Source organism: Canis lupus, chromosome 14 (genome assembly GCF_048164855.1).
Source record: "Canis lupus baileyi chromosome 14, mCanLup2.hap1, whole genome shotgun sequence".
NCBI classification, from domain to species: Eukaryota; Metazoa; Chordata; class Mammalia; order Carnivora; family Canidae; genus Canis; species Canis lupus.
Genome location: NC_132851.1, coordinates 15,091,494 through 15,118,311, shown reverse-complemented (window position 1 = coordinate 15,118,311; position 26,818 = coordinate 15,091,494). Strand labels below are relative to the sequence as shown.

The following is a 26,818-nucleotide window of genomic DNA, read 5'->3' as shown; positions in this document are numbered from 1 at the left end:
ATATGAATGTTTTTCTTCAGGTTGTTATAAATCTGATTCTCATATAAATTAATTTTATCTGTTTTGGTATGAAAGGAGCTAAAAGGACTGGACTGAGAAATGAAAATAAGGACCTTTGATTTTCTCCATAATCATCAAAAATTGACATCTCTTTTCCTTAAAACTTGGAACAGCATTATATGTTATGCCTTGAAAAACATAAAATAAAGCTACCAATCCAGAAGATGCACAATTTAAATACCCTGTTGCTCAGTTTTCTTCTCTATGAAAAAGAGTGTTTCTCCTTAAACATGAAGATGCATAAGGTTGAACTACAAAATATAAACAAAGATAGCTACAGAAACAGACCAGCTGCTTTGCATATATAATATAATTATATTGTAATATAAATATAATGATTAATGAATGTATTATTTAAATAGTTTATCTAATTAAGAGGTACAACACTGATGCCTATCTACAAAGAAACAAGGATCCCCATGTAGATGTCAGTTTTACTTGACTGCTAATGGAAGGTTGAGATTAAGCAAGGGAGAGTTGCCAAAAAAAATTTCCCGTGATATAGTCTGATATTGGATTGAGTGCTTAGCATCTGGAATTCACCAAGTGTACTCATTTTCTACAATTTACAGTTCATTTATCTTTTTTGATAAACAAGTCTATTTCCTGTAACCCCTAAGCTGTCACCCCTGTGCCCCATCCCTAAGCTATTTCAGAAGAAACTAATAATAGGGCAGAACACAGTATGAGATCAATATCTGCAAAGATGGGCTACAGAAAACAGAAAACTGTTTTAAGTGTTTTTTTTTTTTTTTTTTTTTTTTTGATGCTGTCTCTCTCTCTCTCTCTCTTTTTTAACTGTCATGTTTTGGGGCAGTTCCAATTTACAAGATCTTAAATGAAATGTATGGTCTCATACCCTAACCAAAACAAAGTCTGGTATTTTCAGTATCTGAATGAATGTCACAGAAATTAAAAGTAAGTAAAATAAATTCTAGGAAAAATTTATTTGTGGAAAAATATTGAATTTTATTCCTAACATTTGCTGTTAAATAAAACTAATTTTTATTTTATATGTGACTTTTCTCCCTGCTCCATAGGTAAGAGATTAAAGAAATTGTTTACCAAGTTTACATAAATTCAGTTAAAGTCAAAGTTATATCATAAAAGCCTTATTGTATTATAAACAAAGAAAATTAGGTTTAATAGAATTTTTAATTTAATAGCCATAGTTTTTATCAATAGATTTAGTGCATTAGGAATTTAAGAGAAAGTTGATAGTAGTTTCCCAAGACTATTGGAATAAGTCTCAAGTCAAAAAGAGTATTAAATAAAATGCTTATTTTTAAAAGACCACATTACCCTCATTGATTCTATTGGCTGAGTTGGTTGTTTTCTTCTTGTTTTATAATAGATTGACTCTGCCATCTTCTTAACATGAAAATTTCTATCACCCGGTTTATGTATATGTGCGTACATATACATATATTTTTAAAAGTAGAGTACAATCTTACAACCTACGAACTTAGAACAAGAGTATAGAAACCATCAACCTTCTTATTATCCACTATATTCTTTATATGATAAGTAACTACATTTTGAAGCCAAGACAACTTCTAGTTACCTACAAGAGAAACCGGAGATATTTAATCACATTGCTTTACTATGTAGATGAAAAAATATTCTTAAAAACAGGCCCAAGAGGAGTATTCTAAATTATTTTTTCATGATGCTATTTATTCAAAAGTTCTTACAAAGATCAAATTAATCTTTTGAAGATACTGAGATAAAAATACACTAAAACACCAGAAAACAAAAGATTGATACCTTGAAGAGGCAATAGAGCATGTAAAAATTTGCCTGAACTCTTGATTCAGCCCCCTAATCTAATCCTCTATTTTCTTATTCCTCTGTCAACTCCAAAGAGCTTCTAGAATGATATTTTCAGAACCCAAATCCAATCATGTTGTCTTTGTTGAAAACCCATCAATAACTTTCCGTTGCTCTAATGAAATTCCATAAAGCTTATCAAAAAGGTTCTGCAAGGTCTAGCCCCTAGTTGCCCTTCCAAATGTATTTAGTACCACATAACCCCTCACTGTCTTGGCAACAGCACACAGACTTTCTTTCTGTTTGGAGAATGCCCATTTCCTCCAGTGAAAGTGTCCGTATACCTGCTCAGAACATATTTTCTTCTGTTTCTCATTTAGTTAATGATTACTATTCACCTTTCAGGTTTCTAATCTAAACTTTCAGATTCTAATCACTTCCTTGGAGAATCTGTGTTCTTAAGTTCCCTAACTAGTTCAAGCCCACATATATGACATCAGTACTAACTGCTCCTTATTTACAGTACCTGATAGAAATGTAACTTAGTGTTTCTTTTATCATTTGTTTAGAGCCTCACACTTTACTGGACAGAATGCTCAGTGAACGCAGCGATTACCCTAACTTTTGATCATGACTGTAGCCTGAGAGACTAACACAATTCCCTTCAGTACCTTATAAATATCAATGAATATGTTTTCAGCAGATGACCAAATGAATTCATTTTAAAATTCACAGAAAATTTGTACAAATAGCCAATATGATCCCATATGTGTCTGGAGTCTGTTAAGAAATTATTCTCTTGAACAAACTTTGTGACTCCTGTCCTTTCTGTGAATTGTTGGACAGAAGATCTTGCAGACAACACTAATCCAGCAGGCAAACCTTGTGGCCAAGACAGAGTAATGCTGAATGAACTCAAAGACCAACTTATTTTAACCAGTGACCAGGCAATGTTTAGCAGAGAAAGCACAGTGCTGGATTTTAGGGTTTCATGGCTTATTGTAATGTTGCCTTCTTTAGTTGATCCAACTGCATTATAAAGTAAAAATTTTAGTTTAGGTAATACATTCTACTACAACAGTCTATGATTATAGAAAATGTATTGGCTTTTATAAGTATTGTATTAAATCTAGGCCAAATCACATTACAAAGGTTATAGACAGCATTCAGGTCAGGTCACCTAACCAAACTGTTACATATCTAACACGACTTTTTTTTAAAAAGATTTTATTTATTTATTCATGAGAGATACAGAGAGAGAGAAATAGAGTCATAGGCAGAGGGAGAAGCAAGCTCCTCACAGGGACCCTGATGTGGGACTTGATGCCGGGACTTTGTAATCACACCCTGAGCCAAAGGCAAATGCTCAACCACTGAGCCACTCAGGCGTACCTCTAACATGTACTAAAAGCAAACTACCTTTTTCACAATTTTGTCAGATGCTGATTCTATGATAGATAGTGTCTGTAATAATAAAGAGGTAAGCAGGAGTGTTGAACAAAGAACTTGATATGAGAATTGGCAAGAACATTGCTTTCAATGCTGGAAAATCTGTGTTCCCATCTTGTTTTCAAGTAGAAGTCACTCATACTTTTGGGTTGAAGTTATTTCGCTGTAAAATAAAAATTTCCCTGGAGAGAGGTATTCTATGAGTTGTGACCTATCTCATGTATCAGGAGTTTGGGTTTATTTCTTTCTTCTGTGAGCCCACATTGAGGAACTTCAAAGAAGCCATGCAGAGAAATTGATTTGTATGCTTTGGGGATCTAGTGTATTATTACAAACCACGGTTGAAACACTTAAATATTGATGGTAAAGCCAAAAGGCTGCAGTTGGGAACAAACTGCTTTTCCACAGGAGATAGAATAAATGAGGTATGTTTTCATTTGACTAAATGTAGGACTTTTGTGAGGGATTTGTGGTCTTGAACTCTCTTAGATCCTGTCCGAGAGGCCCACCTGGAAGGATAAGGAGACATAGTTGGAAGGAGGAAGTATGTTATTCTATATCCATATTGTAAGGGAGAAATGTAGGCAGCCAAACAGACAGACACATTCCCCCACAACAAGGGAACTGCGTGGGATACCTTTGAGGATCACATGAAAAAGTTCATGAGAAAAAAAAAAAATCTTTCTTTAATCATCTGCCAAAAACTTTGGAAATGGTACCAAATTGGTGTCAGACAAGTAAAAGGATTCATGTTCCCTGATCCTTTCTACTTCCAGTTCCAGGAGGAATCACAGGATGCTCAATGAGTAGGGGTGATGAACAAAAATAGTAGAAGGGAAACAGGGAAGAAGAGCCCGCTTATCTCTGCAGTTCCTTCCCAAACTAGGGAGAGCAAAGAAACAACCCAATGAAGTCAATTATTTTGCGAGTACCCAAGACTGGGTATATTAATCAATGACTTGAGATTTTTTAATAAAAATGGATTTTATTTCTTTAATTTTAATGTTAACTGATATATATGTTTACCTGAGATTGGAGACACAGAAATAAGTAGCTCACAGAACTATGGTAGGTCACAGAACTGTGGTCTGAATAGGTTGTGTACTAGTTATACTACAAATATATGACAGTGTAACATTTTTTTTTCCAAAGTACCACTCAATCCTGGTGTTGGTAGTGGGAAGACAAAGAGTAGAGGTAACTTGAGGTCAGGTATAGGGGACAGCAGGACATGTTTACCACAGTTAAAGTTAAGGTACTGAAGGAAGGCACTGTGTGTTCTGCCAAGAAAATTGTAGTAATATTTCCTCATAGTCTAGACAGGATCACAGTTCTTCTAATTACCTGAAAAACTTAAAAATAGAGGAAGGTCATGCAGTGAAAATAAGTATCATTTTTACAGTAGTGGGTGATAAAAGTTAAATATCTTTTAAGAGTAATGTACTTGTGCTTTAAATTTATGAGTTACAGAGTTAAATGGATAAAGAGTTATGGGAAGAAGCTAATGTTATTTAATGTATATAGTATAGTAATAATGTTGTACCTAGTACTAAAGCACTTTGCTATTCGTGGTCCATTATGGAGTTAAGCAGGATGTTGTCCATCTCTATTAAAGTTATGGTATATAAGTCATTACATAAAATAATATTTGGTGATATTAGAGCCAGATGTTTTCCTCTAACATTTGACTTTGATTGATGGAGTCTTCAGATGGCTCAAGATAACAGCCTAAATCTTGAGATAATCTATTGCACAAGTAAACTAGTAACCAATTAACTTGACTATCCTAAGCAGTGTTATTATAAGAAAAATTTTATAGCTTCAATTTCTTTATTAAACAAAAAACTTTATCTTATACATTTCACACTAAACATAGATGGTCATGTATCCCCTCTGTTAGTGTACACTGTTGGCCAAAAGTAGACTTGTGGAGAACCTATGATCCCTGTTTGAGGATTGGGAACTAACTTAATAAAGTTAGTAAAATCTTATTTATAATATTATACATACATATATAAATACCTAGCAAAATATATTTACGTTATTTGGTAGAGTTACAGGCAATACATTACCAAAGATACATTGATTAATTATATTCTTTCTCTCTAAAGTTTCCTAGGTAAGTGATGTACTTTTTTAAAGATTTCATTTATTTGAGAGAGTGAGAGCACATGTGCATGCAAGTGGGAGGAAGTGCAGATGGAGAGGAAGAGATAATCTCAAGCAGATTCCATGCCCAGTGTAGAGCTCACCCCAGAGCTCATCCCATTACCCTAAGATCATAACCTAAGCTGAAATCAGGAGTTGGACACCCAACCTGTGTCATCCAGGTGTCCCAGTGTATTTTTATTTAAAGTTTAATTTCACAAACACTTTCAATAGCTTTTGAAAAATGCCACTGAAAAATATTATATTTTCTCTTACATTGTTTATTTTGTACATACCTACATTAAAAAAATAAAAATGAGACACCTGGGTAGCTCAGTGGCTAAGGGTCTATCTTTGGCTCAGGTTGTGATCCCGGGGTCCTAGGATGGAGTCCTGCATCAGGAGCTTGCTTCTCCCTCTGCCTGTATCTCTGCCTCTATCTCTCATGAATAAACAAATAAAATCTTTAAAATAAATAAATAAATAAATTTCAAGCCCTACCATGAATGTGTACAAGGTAATAAAATATTTCCCATAATAGGCCTTAAGAATAGTGTTGCTTTTGTTTTATTTACCTTATTACCTAATCAATGAAAAGAAAATCTTCATCTTATTATCCTGAGATCTAATAGGATTGTAGATTCTTACTTACTTTCATTTCTATTTCAACTAATGGTTATAAAGTTGTCAAAATATAATTTATATTTTTATATATGTGTTTAAAATGTTTTCACAGATGTCTTATTTTACTTAATCTTTATTAGTATAATATGCACTTGGTGTCACAACATTTGGGCTGCTGTTTTTATCCAAAAATGTTAACAGAGTTGCCTTACTTGCATTTTTCTTAATTACTTATGGCTGACCATCTTGTCCCTGTTTTAACAGCTGAAGATGCATGTGGAGGAACAATGAGAGGATCCAGTGGCATCATTTCAAGCCCTAGTTTTCCTAATGAGTACCATAACAATGCTGATTGCACTTGGACCATTGTAGCAGAGCCTGGGGACACGATCTCACTCATATTTACTGACTTCCAAATGGAAGAAAAGTATGATTACTTAGAAATAGAAGGTTCTGAACCACCTACAATATGGTAAGTAAATAGTTTCAATTCTAACCTAGCACTGATGTCATTGCCTGATGCTGACTGAAGGTCAAAGGACAGCTGTATAGGGGCCTTTAAAAGTTTAGTTATTTAAAAGAACTTATAGTTACAGGAAAATTGTAGGGGCAGCTATCAAAGCTGAGAGATATTTTTGAAGATAAGGGAACTAATATATTGAATTGGTTGGAATTCTGAAAGATTGAACTTTCCATCAGTATTTCATTATCTATCATTAAAAAGTAATGTGACTTAAGAACAACTTGTATAAAGAAAAAGAGTTGTTCCTAATGTAATCTATAGTTATGTTCTTAGCATGCTAGTCTATAGTTTGTGTTTCATTTCAAATTAATTGAATAGCCTGGGAAAAAAAAATTCCCTTTGTTTTCATAGCTAGACCTTTTACTTAATCTGTTATCTGAAGGCAAAAATTAAACAGTATGATCTTGGTTAGTATGATCTTTTGTTTGTTGTTGTTTTTTTTTTTTTTAATGGACTTCAAGACATGGTCTCATGGTAACTGTAGAGTTTTCAGAACATGCTCTTAGGGTGTAATATTTTTAGAAGAAAATGTTTCATTATATTATTTTAAAAGTCTGATAGGATTAAAGTGTAAAATAGATTATGAATCAGTAATTGCGTAAAGAACGATGAGATTGTTATAATATAATTGGTAAACACTAGACTAGGAAGGTTTTTTCGAGCCATGAAAAGGATTTGATAAGGACTGAGGGACTTTACTAAAGTATTTTATCAAAAACAATTACATAAAGAGTTTTGAATTTGAATAAATTCAAATGAATTTATTGAATGATTATTTGAATTTTCAAATGATTTGAATTTTTAATTTTCAAATGATTATTCTTACTAAGTGCAAAAAAAGTGATTTGTAGTGGGGCTCAATTAGCTGTAGGAAGATCACTTAAGAGGTGGTTGCTATAATCCAAGAAAAAAATCATGGCAGCCTAGATTAGAATGGTATTGATGGAGATAAAGAAGTGGAATAAATTAAGGGATATTGAGGGAAGAAGAATAATGAAAAGGACTCTATGGATTGAGGAGTGGTAAAGAAGGTGATGTTTAAGTAAAACATCATTTTCTGACTTGCACAAGTGGGTAAAGCTAGTAGAGATACTCACTGATTTGGAAATTATTGAAGGAAGGTGAAGTGTGAAGCTATGAATATTAAGAATTGTTTTGTATATATGGTTAGCTTGGAGTCACTTTGAAAGCTACCATTAAAGCTGGCTAATAGAAAACTATGCCTGCATGATTCAAGAGTTTTGCATCAAAGTATAACTGATTTGTTGTTGATATCTAAGGGAGTTGAACTAATAGGCATAAATAGTATTGGCTAGCTGGAGACAGGTTGTAATGAGAAGAAATGAGGGAAGTAGGACTGAGTCTGAGCACCAACAGCATATAGGTCCCAGGCTTAGAAGAATTATACAGCAAAGCATGCTGAGGAAGTGCATTTAGAGAGGCAGGAGGAATAAGGTATCACATAGACAAGAGAAAGGAAATGTGAAGAAAGAGGAAACAATATCATGGGCTGCTCCTGAGAGGATACAGAGTAAATTTTTTTAAGGCTGTATTTATAGTTGTCTTGGCTTTAGCCAAAGTACCACATGGGCCTGTCATCATAATATGTTCCTTTGAAAATAAGACAAAGTTACACAGTACTATACCCACCTTTTTTGCTTGCTTGATTTCTCCTCTACCCTTAGGCTGTCAATACTCAGAGTTATATAACTTTAACTCTTCCCATGATAATTTCATGCCTGAATGCAATGAAACTCAGCAGAATTCTCATTTAAAATGTTAGAGAATTCATAAACTCTTGTTTTAGAAATTGCTACTTCTAAAGTAATACATATGGGAGTCATATCGAGGTGGATGATAATGCCAGGAATTTTCCAATAATTATACTGTCTTTTGGTATGCAAGTGATTCCACTAAAAATCTAAGGTTTTAAACTCCAGATATATTTGATTACTAGATATAAAGAAGGAAATTAGAAAACAGTGCTTTATAGTGCCTATTTCTTTGTTACCACTGAGCTCTAGAAACTAAAACGTATGGTTTAGAAACTAACACATTTACTCTGGGGATCATAATATTCCCATTTATGTTCAGGTGGTCACTCCCTTTTCAGATTGTGCATTCTTAGTAGAGATTTGCATATTTCTATATGAATATCTATTTGTATGTTTCTGAGTTTCTAGAACACTGTAGCTTGTCCAGTGATAGCATCAGATCCACACATTGCTCTTCTCTGCTTTTTCTAATTAAATTTACTTATTTCCCTCTTCTTCAGGGAGAAAACAGAAATTTGTTGCCCTACTGTTTTTTAAAATTAGTGTTACAGTAAATGTTTAGGCAGACTTGTCAGAATCCTGATTATATGTGTAATATAACATCAACAAGTTCATTTAGCACTTTTCAAGAAAGTGATACAAATGCCCAAGCTTTATTAGATTTCTATAAATGCCAGTTTAAAGATACATAGTGTTGGGCAGCCCAGGTGGCTCAGTGGTTTAGCGCCACCTTCAGCCCAGGGCCTGATCCTGAAGGCCCCGGGATCGAGTCCCATGTTGGGCTCCTTGCATGGAGCCTGCTTCTCTCTCTGCCTGTGTCTCTGCCTCTCTCTCTCTCTCTGTGTCTTTCATGAATAAGTAAAATCTTAAAAACTTCCTAAAAAAAAGATACATAGTGTCTGCAAATTAATAATATTGCATATGGCCACTTCAATATAAGAAAGCAGTGTTCCTTTAAATTGCATTAGTTATAGAATTGATGTATAAAGTGATCTGTGACTAATTAACATAAAAATTTAAGTCTAATTCTGGCCCTCTAATTCCTTTAATATTCTCATGTCTAAGATATGGTCATCAAAGTGAAAAATTATATTTCAGGTGGTATTACATTGGTTCTTCCTATGCATTGCTCATATAATATTTTCAACTCATAATATAATTCAAAAGATAAATATGAATAAAGGAGACATTCACATTCTTTTCATTAAGATTACAAATGGTTCCTTTGACTTCAGATCCCTCATTGAAGGACTGGGGACTTGCCATTGGCTGCTGTATATTAAATTTTGTTCCTGAAGTTCAGGCAGTGAGACAAGCTTTATGTAGCCTGTGTTTGACTTTGACAACATAGACTAGGCCAGCCCAATGATTGTGCTGCACAGAGAGTACTATCAGCAAATGCGTTTCTTGCAAGCTGTATATGTTAAATCAGTAGTTGTGGTTTGTTGAACACCAGTCAGCAGCACCACTGCATGATCCACCAGAATGTAGTGAATCCAGTCATATATTACTGAATGATAAAAGTTTATGAGACCTTGTCAATGTCATCTGATTCCATTGCAGTGAAATGAAAAATGACAAAGCACAGAGAAACTTAAGTTCAAGTTTCAGCTTTGACTGTTTGTTGGTAGATGAAACTGGGTAAGTTATGTCACTTGCTTAGAGCTCAGGATCCTCATCTACAACATCCAGAGCCTCTCTCAACTCCAGTATTGTTTGGCATCACATGCTTAGGTGCTACAACAGGGGCAATGAGGTGGGAGTTAATTAGATATTGCTTTATTAACAAAGCCTTGGTTGGAGAGTGTTTAGATACTCTTTAAAATTATTTCCAAACTTAATCTCTTTGGGTTCTTACTAGACTATCACTCATTCAGTGTTCATTCAGAAATTACTTATTGGGTATCCACTGCATAGCACGCATTGTTCTAAGGGCATCAGCAAACAAAGCAGTGGAGGGGCTTGCTCCTGCAGAATTTATGCTCTATCAGGAGGAATTGACAATAAGCAATAAACAATATAAGGAAGTTGATGACACACTCTGTCTAGAGAGTGATAAGAAAGGAAAGGTGAGATAGGGTAAGAGAGATCAGGAAATCAACTGTGGGGTGTTGGAGGTTACCTCAATTGAGAAGTTGAGATTTGAGCAGTCTTAAAGGAAGTAAGGGGGTTAGCCAAGCAGAAATCTCAGCAATAAACATCCCAGACAGAAATATGTTTAGAGCAAAATACATAATCTAGAGTGGAGCTCATTGTGCTAAAGGAATAGCTAGTAGGTCATTGTGGGTACAAAAGAATTACATGAGTGAACATGGTAGAGAAGAAAAATAATTAATGGAACCCAGAACAAGACCCATATTTGGCTTTTAGTCTAAGTGAAATGGGGAGTCATTAAAGGATTTTGAGTACCCTAAAGACTAGATTTATTTTTTAAAGGATCATTCTGGCTGCTATGTAGGGGACAAACTATAGGAAAGAAAGATAGAAAAATATACAGTATTTGCAGTAAGCTAGGTAAGATACTATAATTGTTAGGATTATGAAATGTCAGTGGAGGTGATGAAAATTGTTACATTTTCAAGACAAGTTAGGGCAATTTCCTAACTGATGAGATGTATAGTTCAAGAAAAAGAAGAAGCAACAACAACTCTAAGAAGCAAGGATATCTCTAAGGTTTCTGAAGACCTGACAGGATGCAATATCCACTGATATTGGGAAGGCTTTTGATAAAACTTTTTTGGAGAGATGATATGGAACTGAATTCTGGACATGTTGTTTGAGATGGCCAATAAGCATTCTGAAGAAGATTTCAAGGAGTCAGTTGGGTATCCAAAGTCCTTTTTTTAAAAAAAGATTTTATTTATTTATTCATAAGAGACACAGAGAGAGAGGCAGAGACACAGACAGAAGGAGAGACAGGTTCCCAGCAGGCAGTCTGATGCAAGACGGGATCCCAAGAACCTGGGATCATGGCCTGAGCCAAAGGCAGATGCTCAACCACTAGCCACCCAGGTGCCCTGGATATACAAGTATTAGTTCAGAATTGAAGGTGTGGGATCGAGACCTAAATTTAGAAGTTTAGAATCAGAAGTGATTTTTAAAAGAAGAAAGGAAAAAGAAAAAGAAAACGAAGAAAAGAAAAGGCTAAAAACTGTTCTGGAATGTGACGAAACTCAGGAAAACTGGGAATAACAAGCAAAAGCATTTGAAGAGGAGAGCTGATGAGATAGGAGGAGTACCAGGAGAGTTTGGTTCCCTGGAAGCCCAAGAACAGAAACATAAGAAGAAGCAACTGATCAGTTGTGTCAAATTTGATAATCAGCTAATAAGATGAGCTCCAAAATTGATAATTGGATTTCATAATATGGAGGTCATTGATTACATAATGAAAGGAGTTTTGTGGTTGACTATTTTATTGAAGTGGCTATAAGAAAGTATTAGAGAAGAGAAATTTCATTAGATTAGTAAAAATAAGCCTTTAGTGTTGCTTTTACAAACAAAGGTGAGCAAAGAAATAGGACTAAAGGAGGAAATAGAGTTGAAAGAGTATTTTTATTTTTTTTATTTTTGGTTTGTTGTTACTTGAAAGAAGTAAAATGATATGTTTATGATAATGGGAATGACCCTTAGAGTGCCAAAAAAAAAAAAATGATGATGGAGAGAGTGGAGAGAATTGATGGAGGAAAAAGAAGTGGAGGTTATGAAATTAATCCTCCCTTTGAAAGATCTGATTGTGAAGGGAAGGAAAAGGGAAAGATCACAGTCACTAGAGAAGCAGATAAAGAAAATGAAAATGGGGATCCCTGGGTGGCGCAGTGGTTTAGCGCCTGCCTTTGGCCCAGGGCGCGATCCTGGAGTCCCGGGATCGAATCCCACGTCGGGCTCCCGGTGCATGGAGCCTGCTTCTCCCTCTGCCTGTGTCTCTGCCTCTCTCTCTCTCTCTCTCTCTCTCTGTGACTATCATAAATAATAAATAAATAAATAAATAAATAAATAAATAAATAAATAAATAAATAAATAAAATGAAAGTGAAAATGAATAGATCAGGTTGGGGATTAATCCATGACAGAGGTTTTATGAGAGAGAAATTAAATCAATTTGGAAACTCCACATATTGAAATAAAAGAGCAAAGGATCATTATCAAAGATTGGAACCAAGAGGAATGAGTGACTAAATATCTCAGATGTAATAAAGAATTCTATAATAATTGTAATTTTTCAGATTAGATGACAGAAAAGACATAATGATGGAAAAGTCAGGAAGACAAGTTAATTGTAAGCTGGAACCAGAGGAGAAATGAGTTTTTCTCGTAAGGTGTAGGGTTGAAGGTTAAGCAGGATTCCAATAGAACATATCTCTATCTCCCCATAAATTGGAAATGTGTAACTTAATTATGACATAAATTATAACTTAATATACTATAATATATTATATATCACTTAATATCATATACAACAAAATTTAATTTAATATTAATGTTTCTTAATTATACCTTAATTATCAGATGGTTTTAGATAGGAATAAGATTTAGAACTCATAAAAATGAAATATTGGTTAAATTCAGGGGAAATTTATATGATGTATATTATATGTGTATATTTTTATATGTATGCTAATATTCCACATTTAGTGGTACTTCTCAAATGGTGTTTTTGTAATATGTATATCAGAGTTGCCTATGGTGTTTGTTAAAGTGCAGATTTCCCAGCTCCCACACAAACCTGGTGATTTACATTCTGTAGGCACAGAATCAGGAAATCTATAAAGGACGACTCCAATGCATTGCTATAGAAATTAAAGCAATATGTTTAGTTTAACCAATATTATAACTGTGTCATATAACCTTCCTGTGAGCATCTCACAGAGCCAAAATATTTCTAACCACTCAAAAATTTGAAGGACAAATTAACATGGTATATCAAACTAATAAAGCTAATTATATAATATATACACATATGTATTTGGTATACACATATGTAATGAATAGCACAAAGATTGTGCTAGTGGATAAATAAATTGTCTAACTAAACAGGATGAGTTAACCAAAGGAAACTGACAGTTAAGTTTTATTATGTAAAAATAAATATCGCAGATACTAATCCTATCAGGTGCTCCTGTTTACTCCCTTCTGACAATTATTAGCCTAAAACATGCAGTGAAGCTCTGGTTCTGCATATTACTACTTATCCACAGGGGTTTAAGTAACTTGATTAATATCTATTATGATTCTATAATTTTGGACTCTCTTTTTATTGCAGTAAGAACATTTAACATGAGATAGTTCCTCTCAACAAAATTTTAAGTTTATGATATAGCATTGTTAACTATAGGCACAGTGTTATACAACAGATCTTAGAACTTATCCATCCTGCATAACTGAAACTTTATACTTGTTGAATAGCAACTCCTCCTCCTTTCTCCCTCCCTCATCCCCTGGAAAATATCATTCTATAATCTGCTTCTATGAATTTAACAGTTTTAGATAGTTCATGTAAGTAGAATTATGCAGAACTTGTCCTTCTGTCACTGTTTTATTTCATTTAGCAGAATGTCCTCAAGGTTCATACATGTTGTCCATGTTTGTATATATAATAACCACATTTTCCTTATCTATTGTTCCGTCAAATTTGCTTCTTTTTAGGAAAATTAAATAGGACATTCATAAAAGGATAAGATACTGGAGCCAGAAGGGATTTTAAGGATTCAGCTGCCCTGTTTTCCTCTTAGAGGGAGATGAGCTCAATGTGTATTCTGAATATTCAAAGTGACAATTGAGGTCCTCAAATACTTGCTCCAGTGTACTTTTTAGTAAAATACCTCTTATTATGCATACAACTAGGCTTTAAATATATATTATATATATTTAAATATATATCTAAATATTATATATTATATATATTATATATATCTTATTATATATATCTAAATATATATATACACACGAAAAGTATATCAGTAAAATATTTTAAAAACCTGAGATTTTGACATATAAATATTATAGTATATATTACTGGTTTTAAATATATCCTGAAGTTGTTATTTTAGATCTGTTTTATGCTTAAACATAATTTTACTCTAAAGATTTAGAAATTATACTAGATATCTGAGAATGCTTAGTATGTATAATCTACGATTTTAGTGCCTTTAAATATATATATTTTTTGCCTTAAGGAGGACCCATTTGGCAATGTAGCAGGAAGAGGGGATGTGTGTAAATCTTGATTATCCATAAAAAAAGAATTATCATAGGACCTACAACAAAATTATAATATATGAAACAAAAAATAACACAAATATAAGATGATTACTGAGAAACATTTTCAAAGGTTTTTAACAAGACCAGGTCCATTTAAATGGTATTTAAATGGTATTTCATCTTTGATTGATTAAGGTCCAAAACCCTCATTTGTTAAATGTACCCCACATCTTAGACATATAAGCAATTATATACATAAAATAAAATATGTAGCTTTCATTTACACATTTATTTATGACTAATTTGAGGTTATCTTTCTAATTATTGATGTAGGGATGGAAAATCATTTAGTGCTGTTTTTATAGCTTTAAAAATCAGACCTTACATTCATAGTTACATCTTTATTAAATAACTTGCATTTTCAAAGTATTCCTGCATCCACAGAAGTAAACAAGTGCCTATTCTGCTTTTAAATTTAAGATATTCAACAAAATAAAATATTATAATTATTAAATTCATTAATTAAAGATGTGTTTTAACTTCAAAGGGAAAAGAATGTCTGATTCCACAGTTTTTATTTTGTGTGATTTTTTCATAAAGACTGTAAAACTGTACAAATTTCTAAAGTTAAACTAGAACCTGAGTATATGAAATTTAGACTAATTTCATTAATCATATTTAATCCGTGGAAATCAAGCACAATCTTGTCTCTGTTATTTGTGAGGAACTCCTAGTATATGCTTTTCATTATCCCTTGCTTTCCTTACCTCCTCTCTCTAATAAAGAACTCCTATGAATTTACCCAGGGTGACTACAACTCTGAAACTCCAAACTTCATTATTCTTGCTTACTGTCATCATCTGTTTTTTTTTTTTTTTTTTTTTGTATCACTGAAAATTCTAGTGCTTGTCATATTCATTTCATAATTTATTAACCTGTAACTTAGTCTTAGCCAGGAGGCAACATCACTCCATTTTGACAAGAGAAAAGTGCGAAGCAACAGATATATCAGTGTTTACCTTTGTATGGAAGAAATGGAGATATGCTCTTTCTAGTGGTTTCTATTTTATCCCTGATGATAAAGGTCATCTGCTGAAAGTGAGAGGAGGTGATAGTTTAGGATATTTAGGAGAGTGGGATCATTTAAAATATCTTCTGTAGAAAGTGGTAAAACAGAACAACAACAAAAAAACCCCAACAACCAGGGTTTTTTTAAAAATATTTATTTATTCATTCATGAGAGACACACACAGAGAGAGAAAGGCAGAAACACAGACAGAGAGAGAAGCAGGCTCCCTGCAGGGAGCCCCATGTGGAACTTCACACCCTGAGTCAAAGGTAGATACTCAACTGCTGAGCCACTCAGGCTCCTGAACTAGGGAAACAGAAGGATTGCTGGATGGTGTTTTGGATTCAGTTAGAATTTTACAAGATGAATTTGAAGTGTCAACAATTGATGAATTTGAATATTTTTATAACACTATCTAGCAACTTAGATGCAAGTATAAAAAGATATGAAGTGTCATTGCTGGCTCATGCAATGTTAGGGCAGAAGAAAAGGGGGTTAAAGGTATTGACAGAGCACAGCCTGGAGAGGGAAAGAAGTGACTTCCAATGGAGTTTGCCTCATTCATTCATTCAAGTAGAGTTGACATACAATGTTTCATTGGTTTCAGGTGTACAACATAGAGTTTCAACACTTCTGTACATTATATATCAAAACCACAATAAAATACCACCTTACAACCTGTCATAATGGCCAAAATTAAAAAGATAAGAAATAACGAGTCTTGGTGAGGATGTGGAGAAAAAGGAAACCTCGTGCACTCTTGGTGGCAGTGTAAATTGGTACAGCTACTGTGGAAAAAAGTCTGGAGTTCCTCAAGAAATTAAAAAGCTCCATATGATCTGATAATTCCACCACTAAGTATTTACTCAAAGAAAATATCCATAAGTTTTATTTCTTAGTAAAAGCCATTTATTCCTAACAGCTTATATAAAAAGGAACAAATACTAATTGAAAATCAAAATCTGTGAAATAGAACATAAGGTTTTAATGATACATAGGTTATCATATGTAGGGCATATATATTTCTAAACACAAATGTGTGTTTCTAAAACACAAATAGCTTTGACTGAGTTTTTTAAAATAAACTTTGAAATATGCTAAATTTCTTCATTTTAACAGGAATGATTTCATTCTAGTTAAATAAGATAAAATCTAATTCTTGAGTTAGTTTCTACTTTTGAAAGTTATGTAATTATCTTCATCCTCTAACATAATTTTCATAAAAGTATCCCTTGTCTAACTTGACTAATTTTCCTTGTACAGCAAATGACTTTTTGTCCCACAAAAACTCTTAATGGAAAATCTTTATTTTAAAAGTGCTTTGGTGCCAGAGTCCAAAATAATTAACTATCACCTGTAGAAATATCTCCAAAGAAACTTTATAAAGCATAAAAATTAAATCTTAAAACTTGTTTTTCAACTCCCTTCTTTTGGTTGAGCAGTAGAAGACTTGGGTTATAAGTCATACTTCTCTGCAATACCTCGCTCTGCTTCAGTGACTCTGATCATCTTTGCTGAATACTCATTTTCTGTTCAACGTAACTTCCTACTTTAACACAATATTTTAAATAGAGTCAACAGTCCTATTGTTTAGGAAAGGCAGATCTTTTCTTTTTCTTTTTTGTTTGTTTTGTATCCTTGGTTAAGCATGAAACAATATAGAGAATGAATGTTGCAAAAGGATATAAATTTGTCAATTCAAGAGACAGCTGTTGAAAGACCATTGGGAAAATCAAAGTCAGATTACAGAGGGTCTAATAAAGGAAGGCATGGAGATTTTGGTCATATTATATCACATAACACCAGAAGATTTTAATAACATTTAGCACATATTCTACTTGAAAATAATGGATATTTTAAAATTAATTTTCATTCATTATCTCTCATGAAGCAAAATATATGCAGGAGTTGTCCATCCATGTATTCAACAAGGTAAGTGTGTATTTGACTTGCTTTATAGAAGGTAACATGTCAGTATTGAATATATCATTAACTTTATGACCTAGAATATACAATTTATGTTTTCAGTCCAAAATTCTTTTGGAGAAATGAAAAAGAAGAACAATTTTGCTAGAGAAACAATTGGCTTTATTTAGGCTGAAAGATCGGTAAAAAAAATAACAATCCCTTTTGGCATAGCAGAGGTTGGCTAGAGGAAGGAAAAAAAAGATTACTAAATTACTCCAGTAATATGAATGACCAAAAATAAAACAACATAAGAGCAGAGAAAGAAGAAAGGGTCATACAGAGTTAAAATTATTTATTGAGATGTGAGAGTGGAAGTAGATAGGACAATAGGACAAGAAATTTCATCAGAGACTTATGATTCAGAGAGTTATCAAGGAAAATACATACTCAAAGTTCAATATTAAGATATTTGCTCACCTGGGTCAAAATTTAATCATTAATACCAGTCTTGTGGGGAAACTGTGGACAATTGAAATCAGCCTTGAAATATTTGCCTCAGTGGTTAAAAAGAGGTTTACCTCCACTTGACATGGGATCCCAATGTGTGTAATATATGGATTATCAAGGAAAGTTACAAATGTGTCTGTGTTCTAACCAGGGTAAATTTTCAGAAAAGTAACAAAAGTGTTTCTCCCCTCAAATTCTTGCCTCATGATGTGGAATGTGCTGTGTAGTTTCTCTGGAAATAGTAGGTTTAAACCTTGGATGTTTTTGAGATAGAAACGAAATCCACCTCAACTATATTAGCTATTAAATTATAAAGAATCTGTGATTTGGAAATTATTTTTATAATTTATTTTGTTTTATTCTTTTAAGCAACATTTTCAATTATTTTTAAAAGTTTTCTAAATTTTGATTTCAGTATAGTTACCATATGGCGTTATGTTAGTTTCCGGTGTACAACATAGTGATTCAACAATTCTATATATTACTCATTACTTATCATGATAAATGTACTCTTTAATCCCCATCACCAATTTCACTGATCTCTACCTACCTCCCCTCTTGAAATCATCAGTTTGTTCTCTATAGTTGAGTCTGTTTCTTGGTCTCTCTCTCTCTCTCTCTCTCTCTCTCTTTTGTCTCATTGTTTGAATGAAATCATATGGGTATTTATCTTTCTCTGTCTTATCTTTTTTTTTTTAATTTTTATTTATTTATGATAGTCACAGAGAGAGAGAGAGGCAGAGACACAGGCAGAGGGAGAAGCAGGCTCCACGCACCGGGAGCCCGACGTGGGACTCGATCCCGGGTCTCCAGGATCACGCCCTGGGCCAAAGGCCGGCGCCAAACCACTGCGCCACCCAGGGATCCCTTTCTCTGTCTTATCTTGCATAGCATTATGCACTCTAGCTCCATCCAGGTTGTTGAAAATGGCAAGATTTATTCTTATTTATGGCTGAGTTTTATATATATATATATATATATATATATATATATATATATATATAATCTTTATTCATCTTCTTTATCCATTATGTGTGTGTGTGTATTATATCTTTCTTATCTAGTCTTCTATCTATGGAGTGTTGGGCTGCTTCTATATCTTTGCTATTGTACATAATGCTGCAATAAATTTAGGGATGTGTGGTGTATCCCTTTGATTTAGTGGAGTTTTTATTTTTTAAAATCTTTTGGGTAAATACCCAATAGTACAATTACTGGATCATAAGGTAGTTCTATTTTTAACTTTTTGAGGAACTTCCATTCTGTCTTCCATTGTGGCTGCCTTAGTTTTTATTCTCACCAACAGCATGCAGGGTCATTTTCTCTACAACCTTGCCAACATTTGTTTCTTGTGTTTTTTGATTTTAGTCATTCTGACAGGTGTGAATGAGATGATATCTCATTGTGGTTTTGATTTGCATGTCACTGATGATGAGTGCTGTTGAGCATCTTTTTATGTATCTGTTGGCCATCTGGATGTCTTCCTTGAAGAAATACTGTTCATGTCTTTTGCCCATTTTAAAATTAGATTGTTTTTTGGGTTTTGAGTTATATACATTCTTTATATATTTTGAGTTATAACCCTTTACTGGGTATTTCATTTGCAAATATTTTCTCCCATTCAGTAGGTTGTCTTTTAATTTTGTTTATTATTTCCTTTACTGGGCAGAAGCTTTTTATTTTGATGTAATCCCAATAGTTCATTTTTGCTTCTGTTTCCTTTACCTCAGGAGACATATCTAAAAAGATGTTTTTGTGGCTGATAACAGAGAAATTACTGCCTGTACTCTCTTGTAGGACTTTTATGGTTTTATGTCTCACAATTAAATCCTTAATTTATTTCCAGTTAGTTTTTATGTAGAGTGACAGAAAGTGGTCCAGTTTCACCCTTTTGGATGTAGCTGTCCAGTTTTCCCAACATCATTTGTTGAAAATATTGTTTTTTTCCCATTGCATATTCTTTCCTACTTTGTCAAAGATTAATTGACCATGTAATTATGAGTTTTTTTCTGGGTTTCATTCTGTCCCTTTAATCTGTGTGTCTGTTTTTGTGCCAATACCATACTGTTTTGATTACTAGAGCTTTGAAATGCACCTTGAATATTGAATTGCAACGTATCCAATTTTATCTTTGTTTTTTCAGATTGCTTTGGCTATTTGGGGTCTTCTGTGGCTCCATACAAAATTTAGGATCATTTGTTCTACTTTTGTGACAAAACTATTGATATGTTGATGGGAATTTCACTAAATATGTTGATTGCTTTGGGTAGTATAGACATTTTAACAATATTTGTTTTTCCAATCAATGAGCATGGACTGTCTTTTCATTTCTTTAAGTTATCTCAGTTTCTTTCATCAGTGTTTTATAGTTTTCAGAGTACGGTTCTCTTACTTTTTGGTTGAATTTATTCCTAGATATTTTTTTACTTTGGTGCAATTGCCAAAGGGATTATTTACCTCAATTTCACCGTGTGCTGCTTCATTATTAGTATATAGAAATGCAACAGATTTCTGTACATTGCTTTTTTTATCCTGAGATTTTACTGAATTGATTTGTCAGTTCTAGTAGTTTTTGGTGGAGTCTTTAGTATTTTCAATGTATAAGAACATGTCATCTGCAAATAGTGAAAGTTTTAATTCTTCCTTATCAATTTGGATGTCTTTTATTTATTCTTGTTATCTGATTGCTGTGATTAGGACTTTTAGTACTATGTTGAATAGGAGTGGTGACGGTGGACATCCCTGTCTTCCTGACCTTAGCAGAAAGCTCCTTGTGTTTGCTTTGTTTTTCTTTTCTTCGTTTGTTTTTTAATATATGGGCTTTATTATGTTGGTATGTGTTCCTTAGGGGGGAACCCACTTTGTTGAGGTGTTTTTTTTTTTTATCATGAATGGACATTTCACTTTGTCAAATGCTTTTTTTCTGCATCTATTGGAATGATCATATGGCTTTTATCCTTTTATGTGATGTGCAATATTTTTTCTCATTAAAATTTTATTTTAATAGGTCTCAAAATTCTGTGACAGAATTTTGTTCAAGTTGTTTCCATTAAAATCTTGAATTTAAAAAATTAATAAGTTAAAACTGTGACATACACACAAAAACAAATGGTCCACAAAACATTCTCCTTTCGTTTTGAAGGTTTTATGATGCATTGTTATCATTAACCAGTCTTTTACTATTAAACTTAAATGGTCAATTGACAAAAACAGTTCCGAGATGATTCTTCCAGCACTTATTAAGACTAGTGTGGTAGGTGTTGGGGATAATATTCACTTAGTCTTCTGAGCTTTCTGGGCAGACTTGATGACCTTGCCAGCTCCAGCTGCTTTCTTGCCCATTGCTTTGATGACACCTACAGCATCTGTCTTATGTTACAAACAGCAAAATGGCCCAGAAGAGGCTTGCAAGGAACCATATCAACAATAGAAGCATCGCCAGATTTCAAGACTTAGGACCATGTTCCAGCTTTTTTTTTTCCATAATGATGATCAATCTTCTTTAGCTCAGCAAACTTACAAGCAGTGTGAGTTGTATGATAATCCAGCACAGGTGCATATCCAGTACTGATTTGGCCCATATGGTTTAGGACAATCACTTGAGCCATGAAGCCAGCTGCTTCCATTGGTGGGTCATTTTTGCTGTCACCAGCCACATTACCAGAACAAACATCTTTGACATTGAAGCCCACATTATCCACATGAAGAGACTTACTCAAAACTCAATGGCACATTTCAACAGACTTTACTTCACTTGTAACATTGACTGGAGCAAAGGTGACCATCATGCTGGGGGTAAGAACACCAGTCTCGGTCCATGAGGACAGTACCAGTACCACCAACATTCTAGATATCCGGGGTCGGGGGAACACAGTGGCTTGTCAGGTGGACAAATTGGTGGCAGAATGCAATCCAGAGCCTCAAGCAGTGTGGTTCCATTTGCACTGCCATCTTTAGGGTAACTATCCATCCCTTGAACCAAGGATATTAGCACTTGGCTCCAGCATGCTGTTACCATTCCAACCAGAAATTGGCACAAATGCTACTGTGTTCAGGTTGTAGCCAATTTTCTTAATATAGGTGCCGACTTCCTTAAAGATTTCCTCATATTTCTTCTGGCTGTAGGGTGGCTTGGTGGAATCCATTTTTTTAACACCAACATCAGTTGCTTCACACTCAGTATGTAAGCCAGAAGGGCATGTTCACAGGTCTGCCCATTCTCGGAAACACCTGCCAACACCACAGTAACAATAAGGACAGTACAGTCAGCCTGAGATGTGCCTGTAATCATATTTTTGATAAGATCACTACTTCCTGAGGCATCGACGATGGTCACACAATACTTGCTGGTTTTGAATTTCCATAGGGAAATATCAGTAGTGATACCATGTTCACATTCAGCTTTCAGTTTATCCAAGACTCAGCCATCCTTGAAGACCGTTCTCATCTCAGCAGCCTCCTTCTCAAATTTTTTTGATACTTCTTTAGTCTATTCCACCACATTTGTAGGTCAGATGACCAGTAGTGGTAATCTACATTCAATAATGAAGATCTACATGCCCAATAATGAAGATGTTGATATGAGTCTTTTCCTTTCCCATTTTAATTTGGGTTTCATGGTGATTTTCATGGCATTTGTGTTGTGGTGGCAAGCTTGTTGCAAAAAAAGCTTAATATTTTCAATTAAATTAGAGTTCATGAAAATCTTCAATGGATATTGATTCAACTGGAAATTCAAGTCATACTTCCAAAGAAGTACACTAGAATATCACTTAAAGAAAGACTAGACAATATCATATTCAAAAAATCACTAATTTTTTCATGGCCTTTTTCAGATGCTAGTATTCTTAATGAGTATAAATAAAACCAGTACATATAGTAAACATGCCTTGCTGAAGCCTTAGATAAATTATAAATATCCATGACATATTCTTAGTGTAATGAATTAAAAATGCTCACACAAACATACATGCTTCCAATAATGTTTTTTGGTTTTAATTTTCCTTTGTCATAGTGTCTATTTTTTTTTTATGATAGTCACACAGAGAGAGAGAGAGAGAGAGAGAGAGAGGCAGAGACATAGGCAGAGGGAAAAGCAGGCTCCATGCACCGGGAGCCCGACGTGGAACTCGATCCCGGGTCTCCAGGATCGCGCCCTGAGCCAAAGGCAGGCACCAAACCACTGCGCAACCCAGGGATCCCCATAATGTCTATTTTTAATGGAATTTTTCTTTTTAAACAATTCTTTCTTCCACAAATTTAATTCACCAGCCACTATAGTTTCCAAAGTTTATGAATTTCATTTTTAAATTATTCTTTATTTTGATAGGGATTGATTGAAGGAGCATGAGAGAATGTGATATTATTAGAAATCATTTGAGTACTGGTTAGCTACCAAGAACTTCTTTAGAATGAGAAAATGGATTTTTACAATTGTAGCAAAACTGAATCTATCTCTTTGGAACAGAGTAACATTAACCAAAACTCACATAAGATAGAATACTAATTTACCCATTCACCACATTTCCATCTTGACTCCCATCCTTGCCTCTCATGCTTCAGCATAATGGCATCTCTTCAATTTCATAAAATATGACATATTTAAGACCTTTCCATATACATTCCATCTTCCCAAAATGTTCTCATCCTTCTCTATTTTCATCTAACACCTATTCTCTCTTAAAAAAATGTTTAATTTATTATTTATTCATGAGAGACACAGAGAAAGAGGCAGAGACGTAGGTAGAGGGAGAAGCAGGCTCCATGCAAGGAGCCTGATGCAGGACTTGATCCCAGGACTCTAGGATCACACCCTGGGCCGAAGGCAGGTGCTTAACTGCTGAGTCACCCCAGGATCCCCCCTATTCCCTCTTTTAATTACAGATTAAAAACTACTTCTGTTATGTCTTCCCTGATTACGAGTATTTAAAGTAGCTAAAATCGTTGAGGTACAATTTCACATTACTGTCTACATCTTTCAACACTTACCAGGTTTCAATTACTTGTTCAATGCTTATATTCCTTCTATATCATAAGCTCCATGAAGACAGATAACATGTTTGTTTAATTTAATAATCTTAGGGATATGCACAGAGCATATGATACGTTCCATACTTAGTAAATGTATGAATAAATGAATGATACTTAATTATTTTATGTGTCATAAAACTTGTGTTACCATAACATTATTTCCCTGTTGGTAGATGTTTATGGCTAAGTTATAGTCTACTTAGAAGCTTACTTGATGAGCACAGATAGAATAGGAAAAGGCAGTTATTAGTGTTAACATTCCTAGGTTACAATAGCCAAATTTGATTATTTCCAGAGTGCAATACTTGCCACAGAGATAAGAATGATCAAGTCCATGTGCTGGTTGGCCGCTCTGTTTGGTTGGCTTCTAGTCCTTTGGAATTTCCATCTCTGTAAACTGGACAAGTTATAAACTGTAGATTGAGATTTTGCTTCCTAATGTTCATATTCATGCCCTGCCTCATAGTCTTATTGAACTTTTCATACACATGTTATACAGACATCACTTCCTAGGAAAATTAGTGTAGCAGAATCTTTGATACATATTATGTGCTAAAAAGATAATGTAGTCTTCATTCATTCAAGAGACATATCAGACAATGTGCTGGGGAACAGATTTATACTATTTAACAAAATATTCATTACTTCTGCTCTCATGGAGCTTATAGTCCATTCCCTTCTTCATATGCTTTATGGAATTAAAGTTACTTAACTAGTTCTAAAGATGCAGACATGCCTTGGTTTAAGAGTTACACAAAATAGTAACTTGATCTTGTCTTTCAAATAATTCTTGTTATTACCTAATATGTTTCATGATCTTCTTTTAAAATATTTTTTTTCAATTTTTATTTATTTATGATAGTCACAGAGAGAGAGAGAGAGAGAGAGAGAGGCAGAGACACAGGCCGAGGGAGAAGCAGGCTCCATGCACCGGGAGCCCGATGTGGGATTCGATCCCGGGTCCCCAGGATCGCGCCCTGGGCCAAAGGCAGGCGCCAAACCGCTGCGCCACCCAGGGATCCCATGATCTTCTTGATGATAGATTTATATTGGTCTTACATAATAAAAATATATATTAAGATATAACTGAAAAATAAGCATCCAGAGATAACCTTTTTCATTATTCTTTTCTGATGTGCATTACCTTGTACTTATAATTAGTTATTACTATCTTTTTGCCTCACAATTAATTTTCTGCATGCACATTGTGATTTGAAGGCATTATTCTTTTGTCTTGTTATGTAATCATAAAAATGTATCATGCTAAATAAAATAGAATGTAAAATTTCCAGTTAAAATCAGTATTTATTAAATAGCTATTACATGTGATACATTGTTCTAGAGGTTGAAAATATCATAAAAAGAAAAGTAAGTGTAAGCAACCTAGTTTTGCATTTTGTATTATATGCTTGGAGAAATGGTATTAGAAGTTCCAAATACCAATATATAGGGTAGAAACATTTAAGAATTCAGAAAAGAGAGAAACATTTAGATTGCGTTTGTCAGAGAAAATTTCACAGAAATCATGCAATGTATGCTGAGTGTTGAAGAGTGGTAGGTTGTCTTTGGAGCAGTTCTTTTAAATTTCCGACTGAGGGGCAGCCTGGGTGGCTCAGGGGTTTAGCGCCGCCTTCCACCCAGGGCATGATCCTGGAGACCTGGGATCGAGTCCCGCGTCGGGTCCCTAGGTGGGGCCTGCTTCTCCCTCTGCCTGTGTCTCTGCCTCTCTCTCTCTCTCTCTCTCTGTGTCTGTCATGAATAAATAAATAAAATCTTAAAAAAAATTCCTGAGTTGTTTCCATTATGCCAAACTATCACTTCTTTGTTCCCATATTTAGTGGGTAGTATTGTGTCCCTCTGGAAAACATGTTCAGGTCCTAACTTGTACTGTGAATGTGACGTTATTTGGAAATAGGATCCTTGTTGATGGATTCAAAGCAAGATCAGATCAGATTAGACTGGCGTTGGTCCTAGTCCATTGACTGTTGTCTTAAGAGGAGTGAAATTTGGATACAGAGAAGAAGGATATGTGATGATGAGGCGGAGATTGGAATGATGTACCTACAAGCCAAAAAACAAGGATTGCCGGCAACCATCCAAAACCTAGAAAGAGACGAGGAGGAATTCTTCACTAGGGCCGTAAGATAGACCTTGAGAGTTGATTCCCAACTTCTCATGTCCAGAACAGTGAGGTAATAAAATTCTGGTATTTTAAGACACCTAATTTATGGAATTTTATTGTAGTGTTCTTGGGAAATTAATAAACAGTGATTTTCAGTAATTTGTTTGCTAAACTGTTTCATATGGTAGACATCTTATTTAAGAATTCCGTGTGCGCTTGAGAAGAATGTGTATTCAGTTGAGTTTGGATGTAAAGTTCTGTAGATATCTGTGAAATCCATCTGGTCCAGTGTATCATTTAAGCTCTCGTTTCTTTGGAGATGTTGTGCTTAGAAGACCTATCAAGTATAGAAAGAGCTAGATTGAAGTCACCAAGTATAAGTGTATTATTATCTAAGTATTTCTTCACTTTGGTTAATAATTGATTTATATATTTGGCAGCTCCCACATTCGGGGCATATATATTGAGGATTGTTAAGTCCTCTTGTTGGATAGATCCTTTAAGTATGATATAGTGTCCCTCTTCATCTCTCACTACAGTCTTTGGGGTAAATTTTAGTTTATCTGATATAAGGATGGCTACCCCTGCTTTCTTTTGAGGACCATTCGAATGGTAAATGGTTCTCCAACCTTTTAT

General features: G+C 34.2%; 1 protein-coding gene across 1 annotated transcript in view; it reads left to right on the top strand.

Annotated features, from left to right (window-relative positions):
- CSMD3 (CUB and Sushi multiple domains 3) overlaps window positions 1–26,818 on the top strand; it is a 1,168,727-nt gene that overhangs the window by 330,042 nt on the left and 811,867 nt on the right. Inside the window, exon 5 of the mRNA XM_072774281.1 lies at window positions 6,316–6,523. Coding sequence (XP_072630382.1) covers window positions 6,316–6,523 — 208 coding nt within the window. The remainder of the gene's footprint in view (window positions 1–6,315; window positions 6,524–26,818) is intronic.